General features: G+C 35.2%; 3 protein-coding genes across 3 annotated transcripts; all 3 read left to right on the top strand.

Annotated features, from left to right (window-relative positions):
* Positions 1-652: 652 nt before the first annotated feature.
* LOC109011190 (probable receptor-like serine/threonine-protein kinase At4g34500) lies at positions 653-5,388 on the top strand. Its single transcript, XM_018992291.2, has 7 exons — positions 653-1,427; positions 2,918-3,022; positions 3,137-3,259; positions 3,510-3,680; positions 3,779-3,908; positions 3,995-4,204; positions 4,981-5,388. The coding sequence occupies exons 1-7, from the start codon at positions 862-864 to the stop codon at positions 5,098-5,100; spliced, it is 1,425 nt and encodes a 474-aa protein (XP_018847836.1). The 5' UTR covers positions 653-861; the 3' UTR covers positions 5,101-5,388.
* Positions 5,389-7,031: 1,643 nt separating this feature from the next.
* On the top strand, positions 7,032-12,803 carry LOC109011191 (cyclase-associated protein 1-like). The gene is made up of 10 exons (XM_018992293.2): positions 7,032-7,533; positions 8,362-8,530; positions 8,623-8,687; positions 9,075-9,381; positions 9,459-9,603; positions 9,703-9,812; positions 9,912-9,967; positions 10,065-10,121; positions 10,333-10,476; positions 12,324-12,803. The coding sequence occupies exons 1-10, from the start codon at positions 7,261-7,263 to the stop codon at positions 12,408-12,410; spliced, it is 1,413 nt and encodes a 470-aa protein (XP_018847838.1). The 5' UTR covers positions 7,032-7,260; the 3' UTR covers positions 12,411-12,803.
* A 4,517-nt stretch (positions 12,804-17,320) lies between these two features.
* LOC109011192 (glucan endo-1,3-beta-D-glucosidase-like) lies at positions 17,321-21,125 on the top strand. Its single transcript, XM_018992295.2, has 5 exons — positions 17,321-17,544; positions 17,688-18,352; positions 20,076-20,405; positions 20,479-20,764; positions 20,849-21,125. Exons 1-5 carry the CDS (start codon positions 17,469-17,471, stop codon positions 20,875-20,877), a joined length of 1,386 nt encoding a protein of 461 aa, XP_018847840.2. The 5' UTR covers positions 17,321-17,468; the 3' UTR covers positions 20,878-21,125.
* Positions 21,126-21,285: the final 160 nt, after the last annotated feature.

Here is a 21,285-nt window from a genome sequence, read left to right as displayed (position 1 = left end):
GTTGAGACTCCAATCCTAGAATTTTAAACCTCGAACATGTCTCGTTCAAATGCTCAAAGATTTTTTTTTTGTCTTTCAAATTAGGGAACTTGGTGAGTCGGTGACAATGAGATGTTAGCTGTTTCTACCTATTCACGCTTGGCAAGATCCCATTGTCTAGATATTGAAAAGATACTTAATTTCTAATCGACTTCTTCTCGAATTCGTGGCCTTATTTTTAGCGATAAATAAATACCTATAAATAAATAATAAGATAATTTTGTCCCATATATTTTTAATGTAGCAAATACATATAATTAATTAATATTTAGTCCCATATATATATATATTTGCTTTGCAATACCTATAAATAAATAATAAGATAATTTTGTTAAACACACACCTTCACAGCTAATGAATGGAGCAGCGCATCTTTCAAACTTGTATGTATTACAATTAATCCCTTGCTTATCTGCACAGCTTGACTATCGAGTACGCACATTAACATTGCCGGCTTTCCACTAATCTTGATTCTTCCAGGTTATTTTGGTCAATTTAGTATCAAACGGCCATATCACCTGTCACCCACTGCACACTGGCATTTACGTAATTGTACAAACAGAGCAAACCCAAAAAATAACGACGTCTCCCGTCACTCTTTTGCCTCCTTTTTACTAAGGAGTTTGTATCCATTAAACCCCTCTCTTCGAAACCTTTCAACGCTTAAAGCCACTAGTATTTCAGAACTGAAGAAATTTTAATGTTTTCCCTTCTACCAAACATTCTTAAACATCAACGTCTCTCTGTTATCTCGCAGTTTTTCTCCCACGTTCCAGAGAAAAGTTTCAAGGCCCACACACACGCTTCACTTCGCAGGGTACAATGTCGGTTTCCAGCGAAGTCCAAGCCTCCGATGACTCTCTCCCCCACAAGCTCAACTCCAAGACCTCATTTCTCGGCCTGAAACTGTACTTCGTGATCGGAATTCTCTTGCTTTGTGCGATCGCAGTTTTCCTAGTGATCTTTATCTATATTTCTCTGAACAAAAAATATCGGAAGCGCAAAATGCGTGTGAAGCATAGCTCGGGGCTAATACCGCTGGTCTCCAAGGAGATCGTGGAGATCAAGTCCTTGAATCGCGAAGTCAATTATGAGAAGGCGGAGGTCAAAATTAGTAATGCGGATTTGAAAGAGCCGGAGGTTGAGGTTGAGATTAAGGGAGGAAAAAGGAGCGGAGAGAGTGAGGTGTCCGGGGGAAGCCGGAGTGACGTTTCGGTGGATCCTGAGAACATCGGGTGGGGCCGCTGGTACAGCTTGAAGGAGCTGGAGATGGCGACACGTGGATTCGCGGTGGAGAACGTGATCGGAGAGGGAGGTTATGGTATTGTTTACAGAGGAATCTTGCAGGACGGGTCGGTGGTGGCCGTGAAGAACCTTCTTAACAACAAGTATGTACAATCTTAGATTTTTAGGCCCTATTGGTTTCATAGGTAATTAGTTAAAGAATGTTTCCTTAGTTGAAGTTATTTTCTTTTTCTCGGTATGAATTTTCCATGAAAAAAATCTCACATCTCCCTGCTCTAATATGCGTTTTAGATCCAAGTTATATCGCTAAAGTTCCCGTTCTCAATTATTTTTTACTGAAAAGTGGTTTTTAACTTCCCTGTTTATTTTATTTTTCTTAGATCCAAATTTTAGTATCGTTCCAGCTGTACGTTTTGTCTCGTTCTTGTTATTTACTGTTTTGTTAAATAAGTATCTTTTTTTTTGGTTTGTCGAAGTCAAATTTCTTTGCTTGCACATAGAACAAGTGGAAATAAATTACGACTAGTTCACCTCCGATCTGGACTGTTTTGTTCTGTGTCGGTAATAGGCTGTCTTCGTTGCGGAGTACTAGGAAAAGTAAATGGTTACTTTGTTCTTTATTTCTTTATCCGCTTTGTTCTTTCTCATCTATATTTTACTATCAATAATTGCTACTTTCTTGTTAAAAAAATGTCGCTTTCTTAGTTCTATTATTTTCATTGTTAATACTCGTGTAAAGGACAGTTTTGATGAATATAAGAAAAATTTAACTTTTAATTATTCTATTCATATAAATTTTTACATTAGAATAGTTATTTTTTTATTATATAATAATAAAATAATATAAGATAAATTTGGTTTTGGTTATTCACATCAAATCTTCACATTAGATTATACATTTATTTATTATATGATAATGAATAACTAATAATTTTAAAAATATTTAATTTTTTTAATTATTAATTATTTAAATTTTATCATATTTTACTATTCTACTTATTATATGTTAATTAATAATCATGTTCTTATTAAATTAATATATCACTAAGTCAAATTAATATATTAATTATGATAAAATATGTGATAGAAAGAAAGGGAGAGAGAATAATTAATAAAATATGTATTTGATGTATGTACACTAACTTTTAAATTTAAAAAAATTTTTGAAAGTCACTGTATCCAAATTCTAAATATTTAGAATTTGACTAATCTAATATGAGCATATTTTATTATTTAATAGCTAAATACTCATTGAATTTAGCTTTTAGCTAATCCAACGAGAGTTCTGAATTTTCCTTTCTATTTGATACGTATTACATAATAATTAACATGCTGCTAACAATTGATACCGTCGAGCGAATTTTGCACTTTGAAATTTTGAATTGTTCACTTATTGAAAGAAAATCGAGAATGTGAAGCAGTACACTGATATGAAGGCTTTGTTGAATTCTTTAGTTGCTTCCAGCTGACAAAGGATTTTACGATTTGGTGTAAACCAGGTGCAAGCTGGTTCGTTTATGAATGTAGCTGGGCGTTGTTTCCAATATTTCGGCGATGAATTTCTTTTTTTCACAGCACTGGAAAATTCTTTAAATTTGGATTGTTTTCAATGACACTGAGTTATGTGTTTTAGGGGTCAGGCAGAGAAGGAGTTCAAGGTGGAAGTTGAAGCCATAGGGAAAGTAAGGCATAAGAACTTGGTGGGTCTAATCGGCTGTTGTGCTGAAGGTGCGCAAAGGTACTTTCCATGCGCCCACTTGACCCTATCCTCTTATTTTGAAAAGAAAAAGAGATAGAAAGTCCGTTATTTTCCCTCTAAGATTTTCTGTGGGAACTTCTAATGGCCATTCAGGATGCTTGTGTACGAGTACGTTGATAATGGCAATTTGGAGCAGTGGTTGCATGGTGATGTTGGCTCAGTTAGCCCACTGACCTGGGACATTCGAATGAGGATTGCCATTGGCACAGCAAAAGGGTATATACTCCGCTCTCCTGTTGAATTTCCTTATAACTGGTCAAAAGCGAACATAAAAAGTTGTGGGCTTTCAATTGGCCTTATACCAATGCTCGGGACAGTGTGCCAAAGACAGTTAGTTCACAGAATATGGAATTTAATGCGCTATCATGTTACTTCTGTTCTGTTATCCAAATTAGTTCAATGTTATTCACTAATTTCGTTTCTTCCATGACGGATCAACTTTTTTATGGTGCTTTTTTCCGTTCAGGCTATCCTATTTGCACGAAGGATTAGAACCCAAAGTCGTACATCGCGATGTAAAATCCAGTAACATTCTTCTAGATAGAAAATGGAACCCCAAAGTGTCGGATTTTGGACTGGCCAAGCTCTTGGGATCAGAGGCAAGCTATGTGACTACTCGTGTAATGGGAACCTTTGGGTTTGTTCTCTGTCATACTTCCTGAATCAATTTTTGACGTGAACCAGTTCCGGATTTTACCCTGTAATATTGGCTAAGTTACCATACTTTTACTGCAGATATGTATCTCCCGAGTATGCAAGCACGGGTATGCTTAGTGAGGGTAGTGATGTGTATAGCTTTGGGGTTTTACTCATGGAGATAATTACAGGAAGAAGCCCGATTGATTATTCAAGACCAGCTGGAGAGGTGAACCAAGATATCCTTAGAGCAACCTTGTCTACCATTTTCATTAGTCAAAAGTCATGACCCTGTTTCTACAAAATTTGTTTCAGATGAACTTGGTTGATTGGTTTAAAGGGATGGTAGCAAGTCGTCGTGGAGAAGAGCTTGTGGACCCCTTGATTGAGGTTCAGCCCCCTCCCAGAGGTTTAAAGCGGGCATTGCTGGTTTGTCTCCGGTGTATAGACTTGGATATCAACAAGCGTCCCAAGATGGGGCAAATTGTTCATATGCTTGAGGCAGATGACTTCCCTTTTCGTTCGGTAAGCCTTGTGCTAGATCTACAATCTTCACCTAATTTTACAATTTTATGTTGAATTGATGATGGACATCGTTCATCCATTTTATTAAGCTATTTGTGTTACTTTCACGAGCAAGATGACAAGACCACACTAGTGTGGTGGCATCGAGTCTGGATATTGAATCAAGCATTAGGAAGTCACATATTTTGGAAAAGGCAAGCATATTACGCATCCTTTCAGCATAGGGAAAATTTTGATCTTATGAATTATAGTGATTTGGTCTGTGTTATAAAAATCTAGACTGCAGTGTGATGTGTGAATGGTATCCCTACACATCCTTTCAGCATTGCTTGTGCTCAACCTGTTGTTTTTGTAGGGATACCATTCACACATCACACTGAAGTCTAGATTTTTATAATATGTGAGTCGCTTTCCATAAATCAGAGTGCAATTAATATTTCATTGTTATGCAACTAACCAACACCAAACAACAATTACATGAAATGAAATGACATTCACAACTAACTACCATAGTAGTTATGACGCTGATTCCTTTATTTCAGTAGTAGTATAGAATTGGTGCGCATGTATTAGAGGACCACAGCACTTGGGGTAGACACAGAGCACATACCAAGGCTTATTACTAAAGTAACTACTACAATAGCTTGTAATGTGCTACTAGGCATGCTAATATTAAAATATGTGACTTGTTCTGGATACAAGTGCATGTGCAACTTGTATATTTGATAATAATATTTCTTTGCATCGACTCTAGTTGTTTGTTCCTTGTTTTGAAGGAAATTCGATCGGCACGGGAGAAAGACCCCATCCCGTCCGGTGCAGATGCGTCCACTGAAACTGAGCATACATCCAAGAATGGCGGGGTTGGTGATATAGATAAATCAAGATGGAGATGATCAGTTTCTACATTATACATCTTTTAGTCTCTGAGGTGAGATTGTTTTGTAGTGTGAGTTATACATCCACTCTAAGAAAAAAAGACCCCCTTCCTCCTCCCCTTGCAGAGATGCGTCTACTGAAACTGCACATCCTTCCAAGGATGGTGGGGGTGGTGATCGTTGTCTATATAAGATATGGTCATGTTAGCCCCTGAGATCCGATTATTTTGTACTATAAATTTTACACTAATTCACAGCGAAGATAAGTCTTGGATGTGCATAGATATCTATTTTTACCCGAATTTCTGTTATGCTCAACGTGGTACCTTCAAGTGATGAATGGTAGAAATTTTACACTGACACTGGTAAATATGTACTTTGTACAACTCTGTCTGCCCAAACTTCAAAGGTTTTTCCCTTGTTTTTAAATAAATCTAAAAGCAACAACGTAAACACAATATTCCTTTTAAGTTTTTTACAGGTTTTTTTTTTTTTTTTGGTTGCTTTTTCCATGAACACAAAATGCTCTGAAAATTTACAGTCACCGACTACCTTATAATGACTCAGACCATTGTTGTTGTCCTGGCTATTCTTGCGTCGGTGTTTGTTGAAATAGCTCATTCCTCTTGCTGAATCAACCACCTCTATGCAACCGTAGTAACTGCCATGCTTACTTCTCTTCTCGCCCACATGTTTTGCTTCTGTGGCAGTGATTGCGGACCTCACATGTGCACCTCTGTCTAAGGGCGGCTACGGTGAGATTCTCTCTTTAAATGAAAGATCATAATGCGAAGCAAAACTCCGTCCAAATTCGTGGGATTAATCGGACTGGGTCTTCAATGGTTGGGGTCTAAGCCCGAGCCCGCCTAGAACTCTATAGTCAGGCCCATGGAGATCCGTTTGGGCCCCAAAACTTTCAGGCTGTCATAAACAAACTTTTTGAAACGAGTAAAAAAATTATATTTATTATTTTCTACACCATATATCAATATATTATTTATTATTTTTATCATTATATTTAAATATACATATTAATATGGCTGATAAATGATGTAGGGAATGATAAATAACATTTCTTAAAAAAGTAAACTACAGCTTGAAATTGGTGTTAAATGGATCTCTCCATCACATATATTATACGCTATTGTTCATGCCTCATTTTTATTGAAAAAGTCTCACGCCCGAGGACCAACCGACCGACCGACCATCTCATAGCAATTGGCATCAAAAGAACACAAGAAATTGTGTCAATTCCTTTTTGCATCGATCGCAATCATGATGAGCATAATCCATCGGCACAGCAAGCTTTATGATAACAGTGGGAATTTTCTTACTTTTACAGTTTACACCGCAACCAAAATCTACGTGCGCTTAGATTTTAAATTCATCTCAACTTATTGTTATAATTTTTTTAAATTTTAATATAAAATATGATAAATAATTCAATTTTTTTAAATATTAAAATAATAATAATATTAAAAAATAATATTATCATAATATATCTCAATTTAATTCAATTCAACATCCAAACACAACCTAAATCTTCCTCCCATTCACTAATTATCTTCAATAAACTCAATTAGTGCATCTTAATTCCAAGTTTTGCTGATTGGTGTAAATTTTTACATTGAACTGTACTCGATGGGATTTATTTATTTATTTATTTGATACAAAGAGGTGGGGGTTTCACCCAGCATTTTTTATTTAACTATTCACAACCAAAAGAGAAGAAAAAAGAAAAAAAATCAAACGGTTGTAGCTTAGGTTCCACGCCAAATCATTGGACCCCTTGCGCTCTTTAACCCCGTCCCGTTTTCTTTGTTAGACGTGCTCCACAGCGCACAAATCTCCCAGATTCCCTGTCGTACGGACACGTGTATCCTGCACTACCTTCAATCTGCCTCCCTTTAAACCTAAAGCCCCGCGCCGAAGTCTCAGATCACTACCGCCATATCAATTTCTCTTTCTCCTTTCGGCGTCTCATATATATATATATATATATATATATATATTAAAAAAAGGAGTTATAAAAAAAAAATAATAAAAAAAGGGAGGGGAACAAATAGAAGGAGCATAATTGACAGCCACCACACGCACCATATTTGCTCCACCTCACGCAGACTGTGTCTGTGTTTAGAACAGAAAATCTGAGGGAGACATAGAGATAGAGGGAGAGTGATGGAGGATAAACTGCTAGCTCGGCTGGAGTCTGCGGTGGCTCGGCTGGAGGCGCTATCGACCGGGTTCACCTCGAGAGGTGCAACTGAAATTGGCGGAGAAACGCCGTTGGATCCGTCGATTGTGGCTTTCGATGATCTGATTGGGCAGTATTTGGGTAGGGTTTTGAGCGCTGCTGAGAAGATTGGGGGACAGGTGTTGGAGGTCACCAAGGTACTGCAAGAAGCTTTTAATGTTCAGAGGGAGCTTCTCATCAAGGCCAAACAAACTCAGGTCCGTTATCTTGTTAATAAATGAGAAATTTTATTGATGCATTTTTAAGCCTGTATTGCTTTACGAATTATGAATTATGCAAGATTTTCAATCTGGATTAGTTGCTTTTGGCGCTGAAAATAATTGGATGGGTGTGCGTGGTTTGTGCATACGAAATGGCAGTATTTTGCAAATTGTATCATTATCAGCCTATAGCATTGATGGAATTACTCGGCTTTGATACTCGAGAATGAGATGGTCAAGATGAGTGAACTTGATTTTGCTTCGTGCTCTCCGATGGCATAATCGCTACAGTTCTGATATTCTAACCAAGCGGGTTAGTAAAAAGCGAATAGTTGTATAGATCTTTCATACGCGGATCTGGTTCGTTGAGTGTTCATAAAACCATTGATGAATCAAGTTGATTGGCTCCAAGTCCAGGGTGAAACCACGATCAGTTTTAGAATGCCAGTGACCTGGCCAGAAACCCCATTGAGAATAACCACATTAGCATAACCAAAGTCACAGCGATTTTTTTTATATTAATCTAGAAAAGATAAATCAATTTTTGAGATTAATGGTTTGTCACGGTGGAATATTACCATCTTGTTCAGTAACTTGATAGTTGATATCTATATGGTCATTTCATTCTAGGAACACAAGTGGAAATCTTTTGGTGATGTGAGTGCTTGATTCCTGTGTTGATTTCAGACCTATATCTCCTCACAATTGTGGAGAAAATGATAGGTTGCGCAGGCGCTTTGCTCTATAGTTTTCATATCTTCTCAGTGTTACAGCTGATGAGTGAGTTAACAGCCACGGTTTTATGGATTTCATCTCGTTTTGTAGAAACCTGATCTTAAGGGGTTGGCTGAATTTCTCCATCCATTGAATGAAGTGATCATGAAAGCAAATGCATTAACTGAAGGAAGGCGATCCGATTTCTTCAACCACTTGAAGTCTGCTGCCGACAGTCTATCGGCTTTGGCATGGATTGCATATTCTGGCAAAGAGTGTGGTAATGGAAAATTTTGATTATTTTTGTTTTCCAGAAGCAGATGATTTCATTTCATGGAATGTTCATCGACTCTCTCTCTGATTTCTTTTAAGGTATGAGCATGCCGATTGCACACGTGGAAGAAAGTTGGCAAATGGCTGAATTTTACAACAACAAGGTAATCTAGTGTTTTTGGGAAGCCAGTAATTTGTGCCCCCATGAACTACTTAATTATGTTATTCGTCAAATAGAAACAGATGGGGACGGATAATAAACTGCCATGTAAATTTAACAGATGGGGACGGATAACTACTTACTTATGTTATTCTTCGAGTGGTATATACTGTTTCATTACAGAGGAAAGGAATTAAGAACAGAAATATAACATGTAAATTTTTTTTCTTTCATTCCTTTGTCTTATACTGCCATTGCACTGTGGGTAATGCATCGTTGTCCAAAATTATATGACCCAACAGCACATTCTTCCCTGTGGTAGTTATGTAATGGATTTATGAGCTAAAGTTACCAGTGGCTAGGTGCTGACACTTCTCATTGTGAAAGTCAGATTCTTGTAGAGTACAGAAGCAAAGACCCAAATCACGTTGAGTGGGCCAAAGCCATTAAGGAACTGTATTTACCTGGCTTGAGAGATTATGTTAAGAGTAACTATCCTTTGGGCCCAGTTTGGAGTCCTACTGGAAAACCTGCTGCTGCTCCACCAAAAGCTCCTACAGCAGCAGCCCCTGCCCCTCCACCTCCTCCACCAGCTTCTCTCTTCAGTTCAGAATCTTCTCAGGCTTCATCATCACGCCCAAAAGAAGGAATGGCTGCTGTTTTTCAAGAAATTAGCTCAGGGAAGCCTGTGACTTCGGGTGTGTATTTTAACCCCTCTCTTGGCCCTCTCTCTCTCCACTCAAGGAAGTTATGATTTAGATACTTGATATCCTAGGTCTGAGAAAGGTCACCAATGATATGAAGACAAAGAACCGATCTGATAGAACTGGTGTTGTTGGTGCTAGTGAGAAAGGTCGTACAAGCTCGCCTACTTTTTCTAAAGCTGGTCCACCAAAGTTAGAGCTTCAAATGGGTCGTAAGTGAGTGTTCCCATCCTCAGTATAGCGTTTCACTTTATATAAGGAATTGGTGCCAGTCTGTGATTTCTCTTTTTTCACCAATTTTGCATCTCCTGGCAGGTGGGTTGTTGAGAATCAAATTGGGAAAAAACAGTTGATTATTGATGACTGTGATGCAAAACAATCTGTATATGTGTATGGATGCAAAGATTCTGTCTTGCAGATTCAAGGTAGTTTTATGACTTACAGGCTTGTGAAATATGCTTATGCCTTTTATTACCTATTTAGAAAGTCACAAGGGAACTTATTATAATTTGGGCAATTTTCAGGGAAAGTCAACAATATAACAGTTGACAAGTGCACTAAGATGGGAGTTGTATTTGCGGTTAGTACGATATTTAAAAAAAAAACAACTTTGTGGGTAACGGAAGCAATGTGTATCAGGTTTATTGATTAAATTGTTAAGTTTCTTGAAAATGCAGGATGTCGTAGCTGCTTGTGAGATTGTAAATTGCAATGGTGTTGAGGTGCAATGCCAGGTATTCTTAATTTCTTATCCCCACCCCCTAAAACGCCCAAAATAAACAAAGGATTCTATGATGTCTCATTGAAAAATCCGATGATGTTATTGTCCCAGATTTCATGCTAATTAGGCATAGAAAATAGAATTTGATTGAGGATGATCTCAATACCTTATACATAAACTTGTAATGTGGTCTGAGTTTTTTTACCTACTTGTGGCTATAACAGGGTTCAGCTCCAACAATTTCAGTTGACAATACGGCAGGCTGCCAATTATATCTAAGCAAGGAATCTCTTGGGGCATCTATAACAACAGCGAAGTCAAGTGAGATAAATGTATTGGTACCAGGTGCTGAGCCTGATGGTGATTGGGTATGTTTCCTTGTTTCTTTTCTCTTGCGTGTGAGTTTGTGCTTGTGTGTGACTTCTTAAATGTATGCTTGGTTGTTCTTCTCCCTTTTCACTCTCTTATCAATGTGCTTATAGATATACTTTTTTTATTCTTGAAGGAGGGTGGTGTTCATGGTTCGTGATCTATTAGTTGAATACCATGCCTAAAACATAGTGCATGTTTGGGATTGTGTTGGGAAATATAGCTTATAGCTTAAGTAAGAAGTTCTACTATTAAAAAGTTATTTACTGTTTGGTAACCATATGTTTAAAGCACTTTCAAACATGTTACATTTGTTTGAAAATAAATTTAAAGTGTTTTATGAGGTAGAAATGACGATTATTTGATTTTTTAAAAATTATGACCATATCTTTGAAGGTTTGAAAGTTCTAATTATCTTTTTTTTTTTTTTTTTTGTAAGTATTGAAAGTTCTAATTATCTAAAAGTTGTATGGGTATTTTCATCCATTGACAGTCTTTTTAAAATTCGAATTATGTTCTGCATTATCTGGAAAAGCACGTTTGAGGAAAAATATCAAAATGATGTTTTTTCTCAAACTTACTTTTTAGCTTATTTGAGATTAGAAAATGCTTTAATATGTAACACCCAAACAACTGATTTAAGAGCTTTTAAGGCTATTTAAACACTTTTTAAGACTCCTACCCCAACCCCAAACAGGCCCATAATCTTATTCACTTTTGACTCTGCAGTTATTCTCTCATTTTGACTGAGTTTGGTAGAACTGGCCTATTGCTGGTGTGTATTTGATATTTGGTTTTTAAAGTGGATGCTTGTCTGTTTGTTGGACTGCCGAAGATTGGCATTGATCTGTGCTTTCATGGTTTCATTATTATTGACTGGTGAAATTGCACATTAAGCATTCTTCTATATGAATCAAAAAGAATTTAACATTAAGCATGCATTGCTCCATGCATGCCTCCTAGAGTAGTGCTGACACTAGTTTTTAGAAATTTAATTTTTTTATTATCTGTTCACTGATGACTTTTGAATATGAAGGTAAAGGCCAACAATCAATTGGTCTGACCTCACAAATCCACATTTTGAAAAGTTAGAATGACATAATAAATCTGAAATCTGACATTTTCTGCCAAAGACTGTCCAATCTTTTTCACAAGTGTGCTGGGAAATGACACGGGTGCATTGGTTGTTGGTCAATATAATAGGCTCGTTGTTAAGGAGTTTAGTTGTCAAATTGGTGGTGTTTAAGGGATGAGAAGTAGTTAGCGTAAGGATTAATTAATAGGAGTAAATTTCTTGAGATGGTCCTGCTAAAGGACTTTTCATACATGGTGAACTAATGCTAGGCAGAGGAGGTATGAGTAATAATGGTGACTTGATTATGTTCAAACAATCACTAGTTTTTCATCCTTCCCTCTGGTGCCGGTGAGGATTACTGGAGTGTAGGTTAGGTAATAGGGTGCTAGAGTTGGTATATATTTGTAAGGTGTCAACTGGCATTAGAGAAAAAACACTGCTCTTAAGCACCGGGTCTAATTAACTTGGTATCCATCAGTCTAGGCTATGATGCACTAAAATTAGTAGTTACTACACATCCTTCACAATCTATGTTTGCTTTATTTGCCTAAATATTATAGCCTGCAAAAAAACATAAATAGAAATGTATCTGAACTATGTTACTAATTACTGTGTAGTCTGCTAGCACCTTATATCTTTTCAATACACCATCTAGTGAAAAGGAGGCATCTATGCTACTTTAAGTGTCTCAATAAAACTGAAAGGGAAGTAAAAAGTAGTTTTGAGTTCCTCGAGTTAACTTTGAATGGCTTATCCTGTGTTCTGTTACAGGGAGAGCATGCGTTGCCACAACAGTTCATTCATGTGTTCAAAGACGGCCACTTCGAAACTACTCCAGTTTCTCACTCTGGAGGTTAATTGAAACAGTTTGAGTTGCGAATTCGGGACCCAATGTCTTATATTTTTTTTCCTTGGATGGACAGGCGGCTTCTATTTCTTGTTTTCTTGATTTAATTGCAGTTGGTATATAGTTTTACACATTCGTGATCTGTTTGCTAAGCTGTTGGGTCATCAAACCACTAATTTCTGCTCGATTCTTTTGCGAAGTTTGTATCTGAACGAATTTGTTTCTGAGGTTTCCAAACCTGCCTTTGTGCTGTAAGGTTTTGCTTTGCCAGAATTTCTTAATCATTTATGTTGTATTTGTCTAAGTACGTTGTCCTGGAATTTGAAGAAGCGTTAAAACTTTGGGGATGTAAACATATTGGTTACGTAAAATGGATATATAGAAAGCTAGCGCTTCACATCCAACGTAGCCAGATGCACAAGTATTTTAATTGGAATTATTCGTAGTCATTTGCTTTATAATTTATACGAACGAAATTTCTTTTTGCCTTCTGTAATCACGAGAGTTACTAATTAAGGAATGCTATATACAATTGTACAAGTATCGTGCAGTTATTTTGAAAAATAGTGAGATATATTATTAAAAAATTAATTTTCTTTTTATATGAATTTCATATTTATTTATTTATTTTAAAGTAATTATACGATAATTATATATTCATAATTGTAACTATCTTTTCTCTATATTAATTCAAGAGGGGCATGTTACAACGAATTCATGGTGGATTGTTCCTCCGCAATATTAATTTTACATCTCACTGCATGCAGATATAAGGACATATTATATTGACTTGAGTTGACCATTATTTCGTACCAATAGGCTTGCTTGACATAAAATTTGTACGTTTTATTTATATACCAAACATATTATTGATTAATAACTGCTCTTATATGGCATATTATTCACATGATATAATTTAAAAATAGAAGATAAATTTTAAAATCTAAATTTTACAAATAAAAGTAAATCACGTGAATGGTATATAGTGTAAATTAGGTCTTATTATAATAACGTTTCTCATTATTAATAATGACGTGTATCTTATATTCATGTTTTTGATTTTCTTTGATTTCTTACGGTAATAAGTGGATTTAAATTCTCTAGAGTTTGGAGTTCTGTCCAGACTACGGTAGTTATGGCTGTCCGATCGAATTTTATAGTTAATAAAATATTATGACTCATTTTATTGTGTTTCTCTTATTATAGGTCTTAAAATTTGGACAAGAATCTTGAAGTAATTAATATATATATATTTATATGGAGTTTGTTGGACTCAGCTGCAAAGATTGTTCAGACTTAATTACCAAACATTTACCACTACTTTTATTTATTTATTCCATTTCTCTCAAAAGTAATTGCCCAACTTGTTGTTTTTATTTTATTTAATTCGGTCATTTTCCATCTGGAAATAACGAGGCTGGGCGGTGACTTAGAAATTGGAAGTCTCGGTCGTTGATTCAAAAAGGAAGTCTTCTTTAGTAGGTATGCATTATTATTCACTCCCGTCCGAAGTTTGTTACTAACCATTTTCCAAACGCATAGTTGTCCGGCAGATCGGTAGTATGTGCAGCCTTAAATAGAATGAAAAAATGATGAATTATATATTAATTTGGTATTGAAGGTGCGCGGTGTAATATTTTTATTTAAAATTTTATTTATATATATAAAAATTTAATGTATAGTGACTTTTACGTATTTATACACTATTAATATAATTAGTTTCATTATTTTTTTAATATAAAATAATTTTTTTAACCAATCACATTAATAAACTATATAGTGGAGGCTGGTGGTGACTCGACTCTCGGAAAAATCCCTGCAGTCTTCCCGGAAGTGGGGGGATCAAAATTAAGGAACTAGGAATTTATAAGTGGTTGAGAGTGAGATACAAGTAATTTTTAATGCATTTTCCAGAAGACGACCAGGACTTTTATTAAATAATCGGGCCATTTTATTTAAGATAAAAGAGAGACCCATGCAAGTAGAAGCTAGTCCGAGTCTTCTTCAACCTTAATTTGTCGTTTATGCCAAGTGGTGTCGGAAACCTTCTACCATTGAACCATTGAATTACAGGACATTTCACAAGCTAGGCCCTACATGAGGTCGTTGCTGGAAACTTCCCTACTTTTAATAATTTATAGTGATCTCAACCATCTATCTCCACGGTTTTAGCTAGTCCTCTACAATATCGTCACTGCAGTAGAGTTTAACCATCAAATTCGGGATGGATTGGTATGGACACCAGAAGCTCTAGTAATTTCCTAGCTAGGTTTCTTCGTGTTTTGAATGTGTCTGATTCAAGGGAACTCCTAATTAGTTCATAAATACTAATGGCCGGTGCATGAAGTATTTGTTTTATAGTGTACATTAATTAATTATTAGGCCATTCTGGGAGCCCAGCTTGTATATATATATATATGTATTGACAAATACAGAATTTGGGTTTCTCGATTCGACAACATTTCATAATGAGTTATGTTACGTATAATTATTTTTATATATTTTATTAATATGATTAATTAAAATAATTATTTTTTATTAAAAAAATAACATAATCAATAATATTAATAAAATATATAAATAATATATAAAAGTAACTACACATACGATTTTATTGCCGACTGAAAAGGTTCAGACGCAGAAATTTCTTGTACTTTGCATTCTTTTCTTTTGCTAAAAACAAATAAAAAGTAGTTAGACCTTTCGACTTTCTAGAAGAGTTTGAGTCACGAAGCATGAGGGAACGTACGGCTACATTAACTTATCATAGACTGGGTCAAAATGTATTCATATTTTCGTGAATACACACTACGTACAAGAAAATTTGAACAATTCTTATATATTTTATCTATTGACAAATCAACACCGTTAAATATAATTAATTATTTTAAAAAATAAAAAAATGGATTGTGATTATATATATATATATATACACTTAAATATTTTATATACACACGCTGGAATGGAATATAAAATATATACCATTTCCAATATTTCGTAATATATATTCTTCAAGTCACATCGAATATGAATTCTTCGATCGAATTATAAGATTGCATATGAAATTTCCAAGATGGGTTAATGGAATATATATGCATGGATTTACCAGGTTAAACCCAGTTTATATTTACTATATATATATATATATACCTTTTGTTTTTTTTTTTCTCCCATATTATATATATATATATATATATATATATTAAAGAGTTATATAGGATGATGAAAATCACATTGATCAATTGATCATGATGAACTTATAAACGGCAAGAGAAGTGCAACGAGAACGAATGTGCATATATGCATGCATGCATGGTACGTTATTTTGGAGACAATTGATCGAGCTCCCACGTACATTTGATAACAGATAATTAGATATTGCAAAGTCATACTACTTATATACTAATAATAATGATTATTATTATCATGATGATCATCTTCTTCTTGATCAGGAGCCTTCTGGTAAAGGGAATATTGTAAACTCCATTTTCCATATTTCCAAATCTTACCTCCAGCAGTTGGCTCACGGCGAACACTTGTTAGTTAGCTTGGCACGTAATTCGGACTTTTCGGCTTGCTGCGTGATTTGGACTTCATTTGTGTCGGTTTTGGACATTAGTTTCAGTGTACGTAGAGACTAGGATTTGGTCAAGATCAGCGTTGGGTTTTGGACTTTTCAGTAAGAGATTGGATATTGACAATTAACAAGAAAAAATAAAAAATGTGGCCTTCTACTTAATTCCGTGGCCTTTACCTGCCGTTTTATTCTCACTTATTTAATTTAGAATAAAAATCTTGGCGTGATCCATTTCGTATCCTTGCATGCGTGGTCTCCAAGCTTCTTTAATTCCTTTATTCTACTTTTACAGGAAATATTTTGTTAAAAGAATTTTATTATTACATCATATCATTTTAATACTTATTAGATTGATTTTCTAAAACTTTTAGGATACACTAATACTATGAATTAAAATTATTGATATATGATATTGTCATATAAGTACCATAATGCTCAATGCAACTAAATATCAAAATTTTTCGATCTCGACTATTTATATATATAATTTGCAAAGTGTCAGTCAAATATTAGAAAATCAATAATTTGTTTTGAAAAATGATTTTCACCTGAAAACACAATATTTTATTCATTTTACGTGGTAGAAACTACGGGTGTTGAATCGTGTTAATGAGTCGTGTTCGTATCGTGTCAAGACATATATATTATATTATATGAGTCAACTCGAACATGATTTATTAAGCTTATCGTATCAAAATCTCAAATTCTAATACGACCTATTAATATAACTGTCGTATCTTGTCAACTCATTTTGACCCATTAGTAATTACTATGAAATAGGTTAACACGACTTGGCCTGGCCCGACTCGTTTTAACCCGTTTATGTAAATGGATTGAACAGATCCGAAATTAATCCGTTTGACCTAATTTAGTATAATTTTATATAAATGTTAAAATCATAATATCTATTAAAAAAATATATATATAACTAACTACAAGTCTAAAATTACAATCTAAATAAGAAAAATATCGAAATTAAAACTAACAATTTTACTTTTAAGAATAAGAATATAATTATAACTTTAACTTCTTTAAGGGGTCATAACGGACAGAAATGGGTTGACCCGTTAAACAATTGTGTCTTAACGAGTCATTCAATTTTGACTCGAATCTGTTAAAACTAAATCTAAACCCATTATTATCGTATCATATTCATATTAAATTAACAGATCGTGTCACCTATTGTCTTTCTTAAAAACTTACCAATTCTCCTACATATTCATCGTGCTCCACAGTCTTAGTCCTCTCAAGACCCAGGTCCCACTCCATCACGAGTCCCCTCAAGGCCCCCCCCGCCTATGGTCGTTTGAAGATTTTTCAAACACGAAAACTTGCACCCAGCCCCTCTGCTCTGACGATCCTACCGCTATTTATACCCCATTCCACCACCTTCCTCCCTAATTCATTATTGGCTAATCCCTTTTTCTTGATCTTCGTCTTTCTAACAAATCTTATCATTCATCGTCATAATAACGAATTACTGTGTGCCGCCATGCCAACGGTCTTACCGCTTTCACTGTTTCTCTATCTGATCTCCCTCTTCATCTTCTCCGCTTTCAACTTCGCAGGTTAGCTCTCTGATCTCTCACGCATACACTAGCATATTTTCTACAATTTTTGGTTTATTTCAGAATTATTATTGCTGGCAAAGTGCTGAATCCTTCTTAACCTCTAATTCACCTCCGTGTGTGTGTGTGTGTGTGTGTTTCAGAGTCCCAGCCATTCATTGGCATCAACTACGGCCAAGTCGCTAACAACCTTCCACCTCCTACGGTCACCGCGAACCTCCTCAAGTCCACCACCGTCGGAAAGATCAGGCTCTACGGCGCCGACCCCGCCATCATCAAGGCCCTCTCCAACACCGGCATCGGCATAGTTATCGGCACCACCAACGGCGAGATTCCAGCGCTGGCCTCCAATCCCGACGCAGCGATGCAGTGGGTTAACTCGTACGTCCTCCCCTACTACCCTGCCAGCAACATCATCCTCATCACTGTGGGCAATGAGGTCATAACCTCCACGGATCAGGACTTGATCTCTCAGCTCCTTCCCGCCATGAAGAATGTCCAGAACGCCCTCAACTCGGTCTTACTCGGCGGTAAGGTGAAGGTATCGACGGTTCACTCCATGTCCGTGTTGTCTCGGTCCTACCCTCCCTCGTCCGGTTCTTTCAATCCTGTCTACCAGGACACCATGAGGGGCTTGTTGGAGTTCCAGAGGGAGAATGGCTCCCCCTTCGCCATCAACCCCTACCCTTTCTTGGCCTACAAGAGCGATCCCAGGCCCGAAATGCTTGCGTTCTGCCTGTTCCAGCCCAACTCAGGACAGACCGACTCGGGAACTGGACTCACGTACGTGAATATGTTCGATGCTCAGGTGAGTTTTACTGTGCTGGGCCTTAGTAATAAGGTTGACCTCTGAATCAATCATGGATGCCTGTCCACAAGTCTACGGTCTACCTAAGGAGGATAATTTGCTCTAACGTAGCCTCGTAGTGGTTCTCATTTCCTTTCCACCGATCGTCTCACCTCGTTCAATTTTGTAAAATTTATTATTTCATCTCGTTTAATAATTATAATTTATTTAAATTTTTAAATAAAATAAAATAAAAAATTTTAATTTTTTTTAAATTTAAAATAAATATAGTATTAAAAAAAAATTAATAATATTTTATTTAATTTTTAATTTTTATCTCAACTCATTTCATCATATTTATAAAAATAAACTAAAAAACTCAATCTTTTGACTATAGCCCATATATATATATATATATATTAATTAATCTAGTCGTTTTTTATTTTTTCAAACTTTATGTTTATTTAGTTCGCTTGTCGTCTATATCTGCTAGTGAGTTGGATGGAGTAATTAACATCGGGTACTGTTGACACCATTATGACTGACCTTTTAAAAATGAAACGCAACATGTATGAGACTCTTTAGATGGCTGAGATGAACGTTAAGGCATTGTTTAGTAGCCTAATAACTTGTGGATAGGAATAAAATATTTTGAATTAAATTTTTTATGAGATTTTGATAAATAAAAGAACAAAAAACTGAATAAAAAAATTATAAAATTAAAAGAGGGTTAGAATATTATTTTTATTTTAAAATTTGAATTATTTTTTATATTTTATTTAAAATTTAAAAAAATTATAATGATTAAATTTAAATATTAAAAATTTAAGATTAATAATATTTAAACGTTAAGATGCGATAAAATGAGGTAAAATAAGATCAAATAATTTTAAAGAGTTGTGCCTAAATTAGTCGGATTTTATTAGTTTTTGCCTCTGGGTCGTAATAGTAATTAATGTGATACTCGGTACGTCATTTTTCTTGCTAATAATTAATTATTGTGGCAAATTTGTTCGGAACCTGACATGATTCTGAACAAACAGTCCTTCATCAATTTGATAAGAGCGGTACTGTGCTGCCGCTGTGCAGGACTGTTCGTTTATATCGTTAGTTATTTTTTAATATTTTTAAAAAATAAAAAATATATTAATATATTTAAAATCATTTTTTTAACCACTAAAAAAAATATATATATATTCTCAACAGTATACTGATCTTTAGACATCATAGTATATTTTCTCATTTGATAAAGACATTGTATGTTACTTTGTAAGTTTTAGAAATTTTTTAGCCTCAGATAGATCTGTAGAGTTATATTTACAAATTTATATAATTTGAAGTGATATATTAGATTATAAAATTATTTTTATTATTAAATAAATTTATTAACATATCATATAGAATTATATCGATTTATGAATTTATTTTTTGTAATTGAAACATTTTGTATTTTTAGTTTGGTTTTGTGTGCACTTATGATTAGTTTGTTTTGTTTTTTGATTAAAAGATTAATGTTAAATACAGTTTTAAAATGTTAAAGATTTATTAACTGCTTTTGAAAAATATAGAATTTATTGTTAAAACAATAATTTTTTTTTTTACTTGAACTCATATTTATAAATTTTACAAAAAAAAATGCACAAAATTTATAAATTCTAAAATTAAAAATAAAATTTCTCTGTATACTTAACTTGTCCTGGAAAGCATATTGTTTTATATCATAAGTAATATGACAAACGTGCAGTTAGATGCTGTACGGTCTGCTTTGAATGCGATGGGATTCAAGGATACTGAGATTACGATTGCTGAGACCGGTTGGCCTTACAGTGGGGACGGTAGTGAAACAGGACCCAGTGTTGAGAATGCCAAGGCCTACAATGGGAATTTGATTGCCCACCTAAGATCAATGGCTGGGACTCCTTTAATGCCTGGAAAATCAGTGGATACATATATCCGTGCTCTGTATGATGAGAATTTAAAACCAGGACCGCCCTCTGAACGATCTTTTGGACTTTACAAGCTGCCTGATCTTACCATGATCTATGATGTTGGCCTTTCAAAGAAAAGTAGCCAGGTGAGACTATATATATGTAACAATATTAATATTGGTTTGAGTTTTTGTCTCATGTCCTGATCATCATCATCAGACTCCATCGCCAACCGAAGTGATTCCATCACCAAAAACGGGAGGAACAAGCTGCTGGTGCGTTCCCAAGGCTGGCGTTTCTGATGCTCAACTGCAGGCAAATCTTGACTATTCCTGTAGCCAAGGTATTGATTGCAGGCCGATCCAACCAGGAGGCGCCTGCTTTGAACCGAACACATTATTTTCACATGCTTCCTATGCCATGAATCTCTATTACCAAACTGCTGGGAAGAATCCATGGAACTGCGATTTCTCACAGACGGCAACCCTCACATCCATTAGTCCTAGTAAGCTCGTTTCCAATATTCATTAATCGTGCATCTATTACCAAGCTTTGTTATTTTTAATCTCTCTCTCTCTGACTCATGTAGGTTACAATGCTTGCAATTATCCTGGTTGATGCATGTACCTGAAAAGCAGCGTAATGATCTCATGAGTTAGAATCCTAGATACCAAGAAAATAAACGTAACATGTTTGCAAATGATATGTCAGTGTGCTACTATTACTACTTGTTTTGATCAATTTCCTACTGTGATCATGGATTTGTAATTTTGATCTTTCTTATCGTACTTGTAAGTTTTAATCTTCATCATCTTATTATGAAGTAGTGCTTAATATCAAATATAACTTATGTTTGGTTGGATAAATTCGTGTGGTATTATAGTCCATGATTACTCCCATGAGCTCAATTTTTCCCAATCTTCAACGACAAGTCCTAGTCCATCTATACACACTTATATGAGAACTATGCTTCAAAAATCCAATGATTTTATTGCTTTTCTTAACATGAGTACCTTTTACTGGGGC

Source organism: Juglans regia, chromosome 13 (genome assembly GCF_001411555.2).
Source record: "Juglans regia cultivar Chandler chromosome 13, Walnut 2.0, whole genome shotgun sequence".
NCBI classification, from domain to species: Eukaryota; Viridiplantae; Streptophyta; class Magnoliopsida; order Fagales; family Juglandaceae; genus Juglans; species Juglans regia.
The sequence above is the reverse complement of the archived record's forward strand: the minus strand, read 5'-3'. Positions and strand labels throughout refer to the sequence as shown.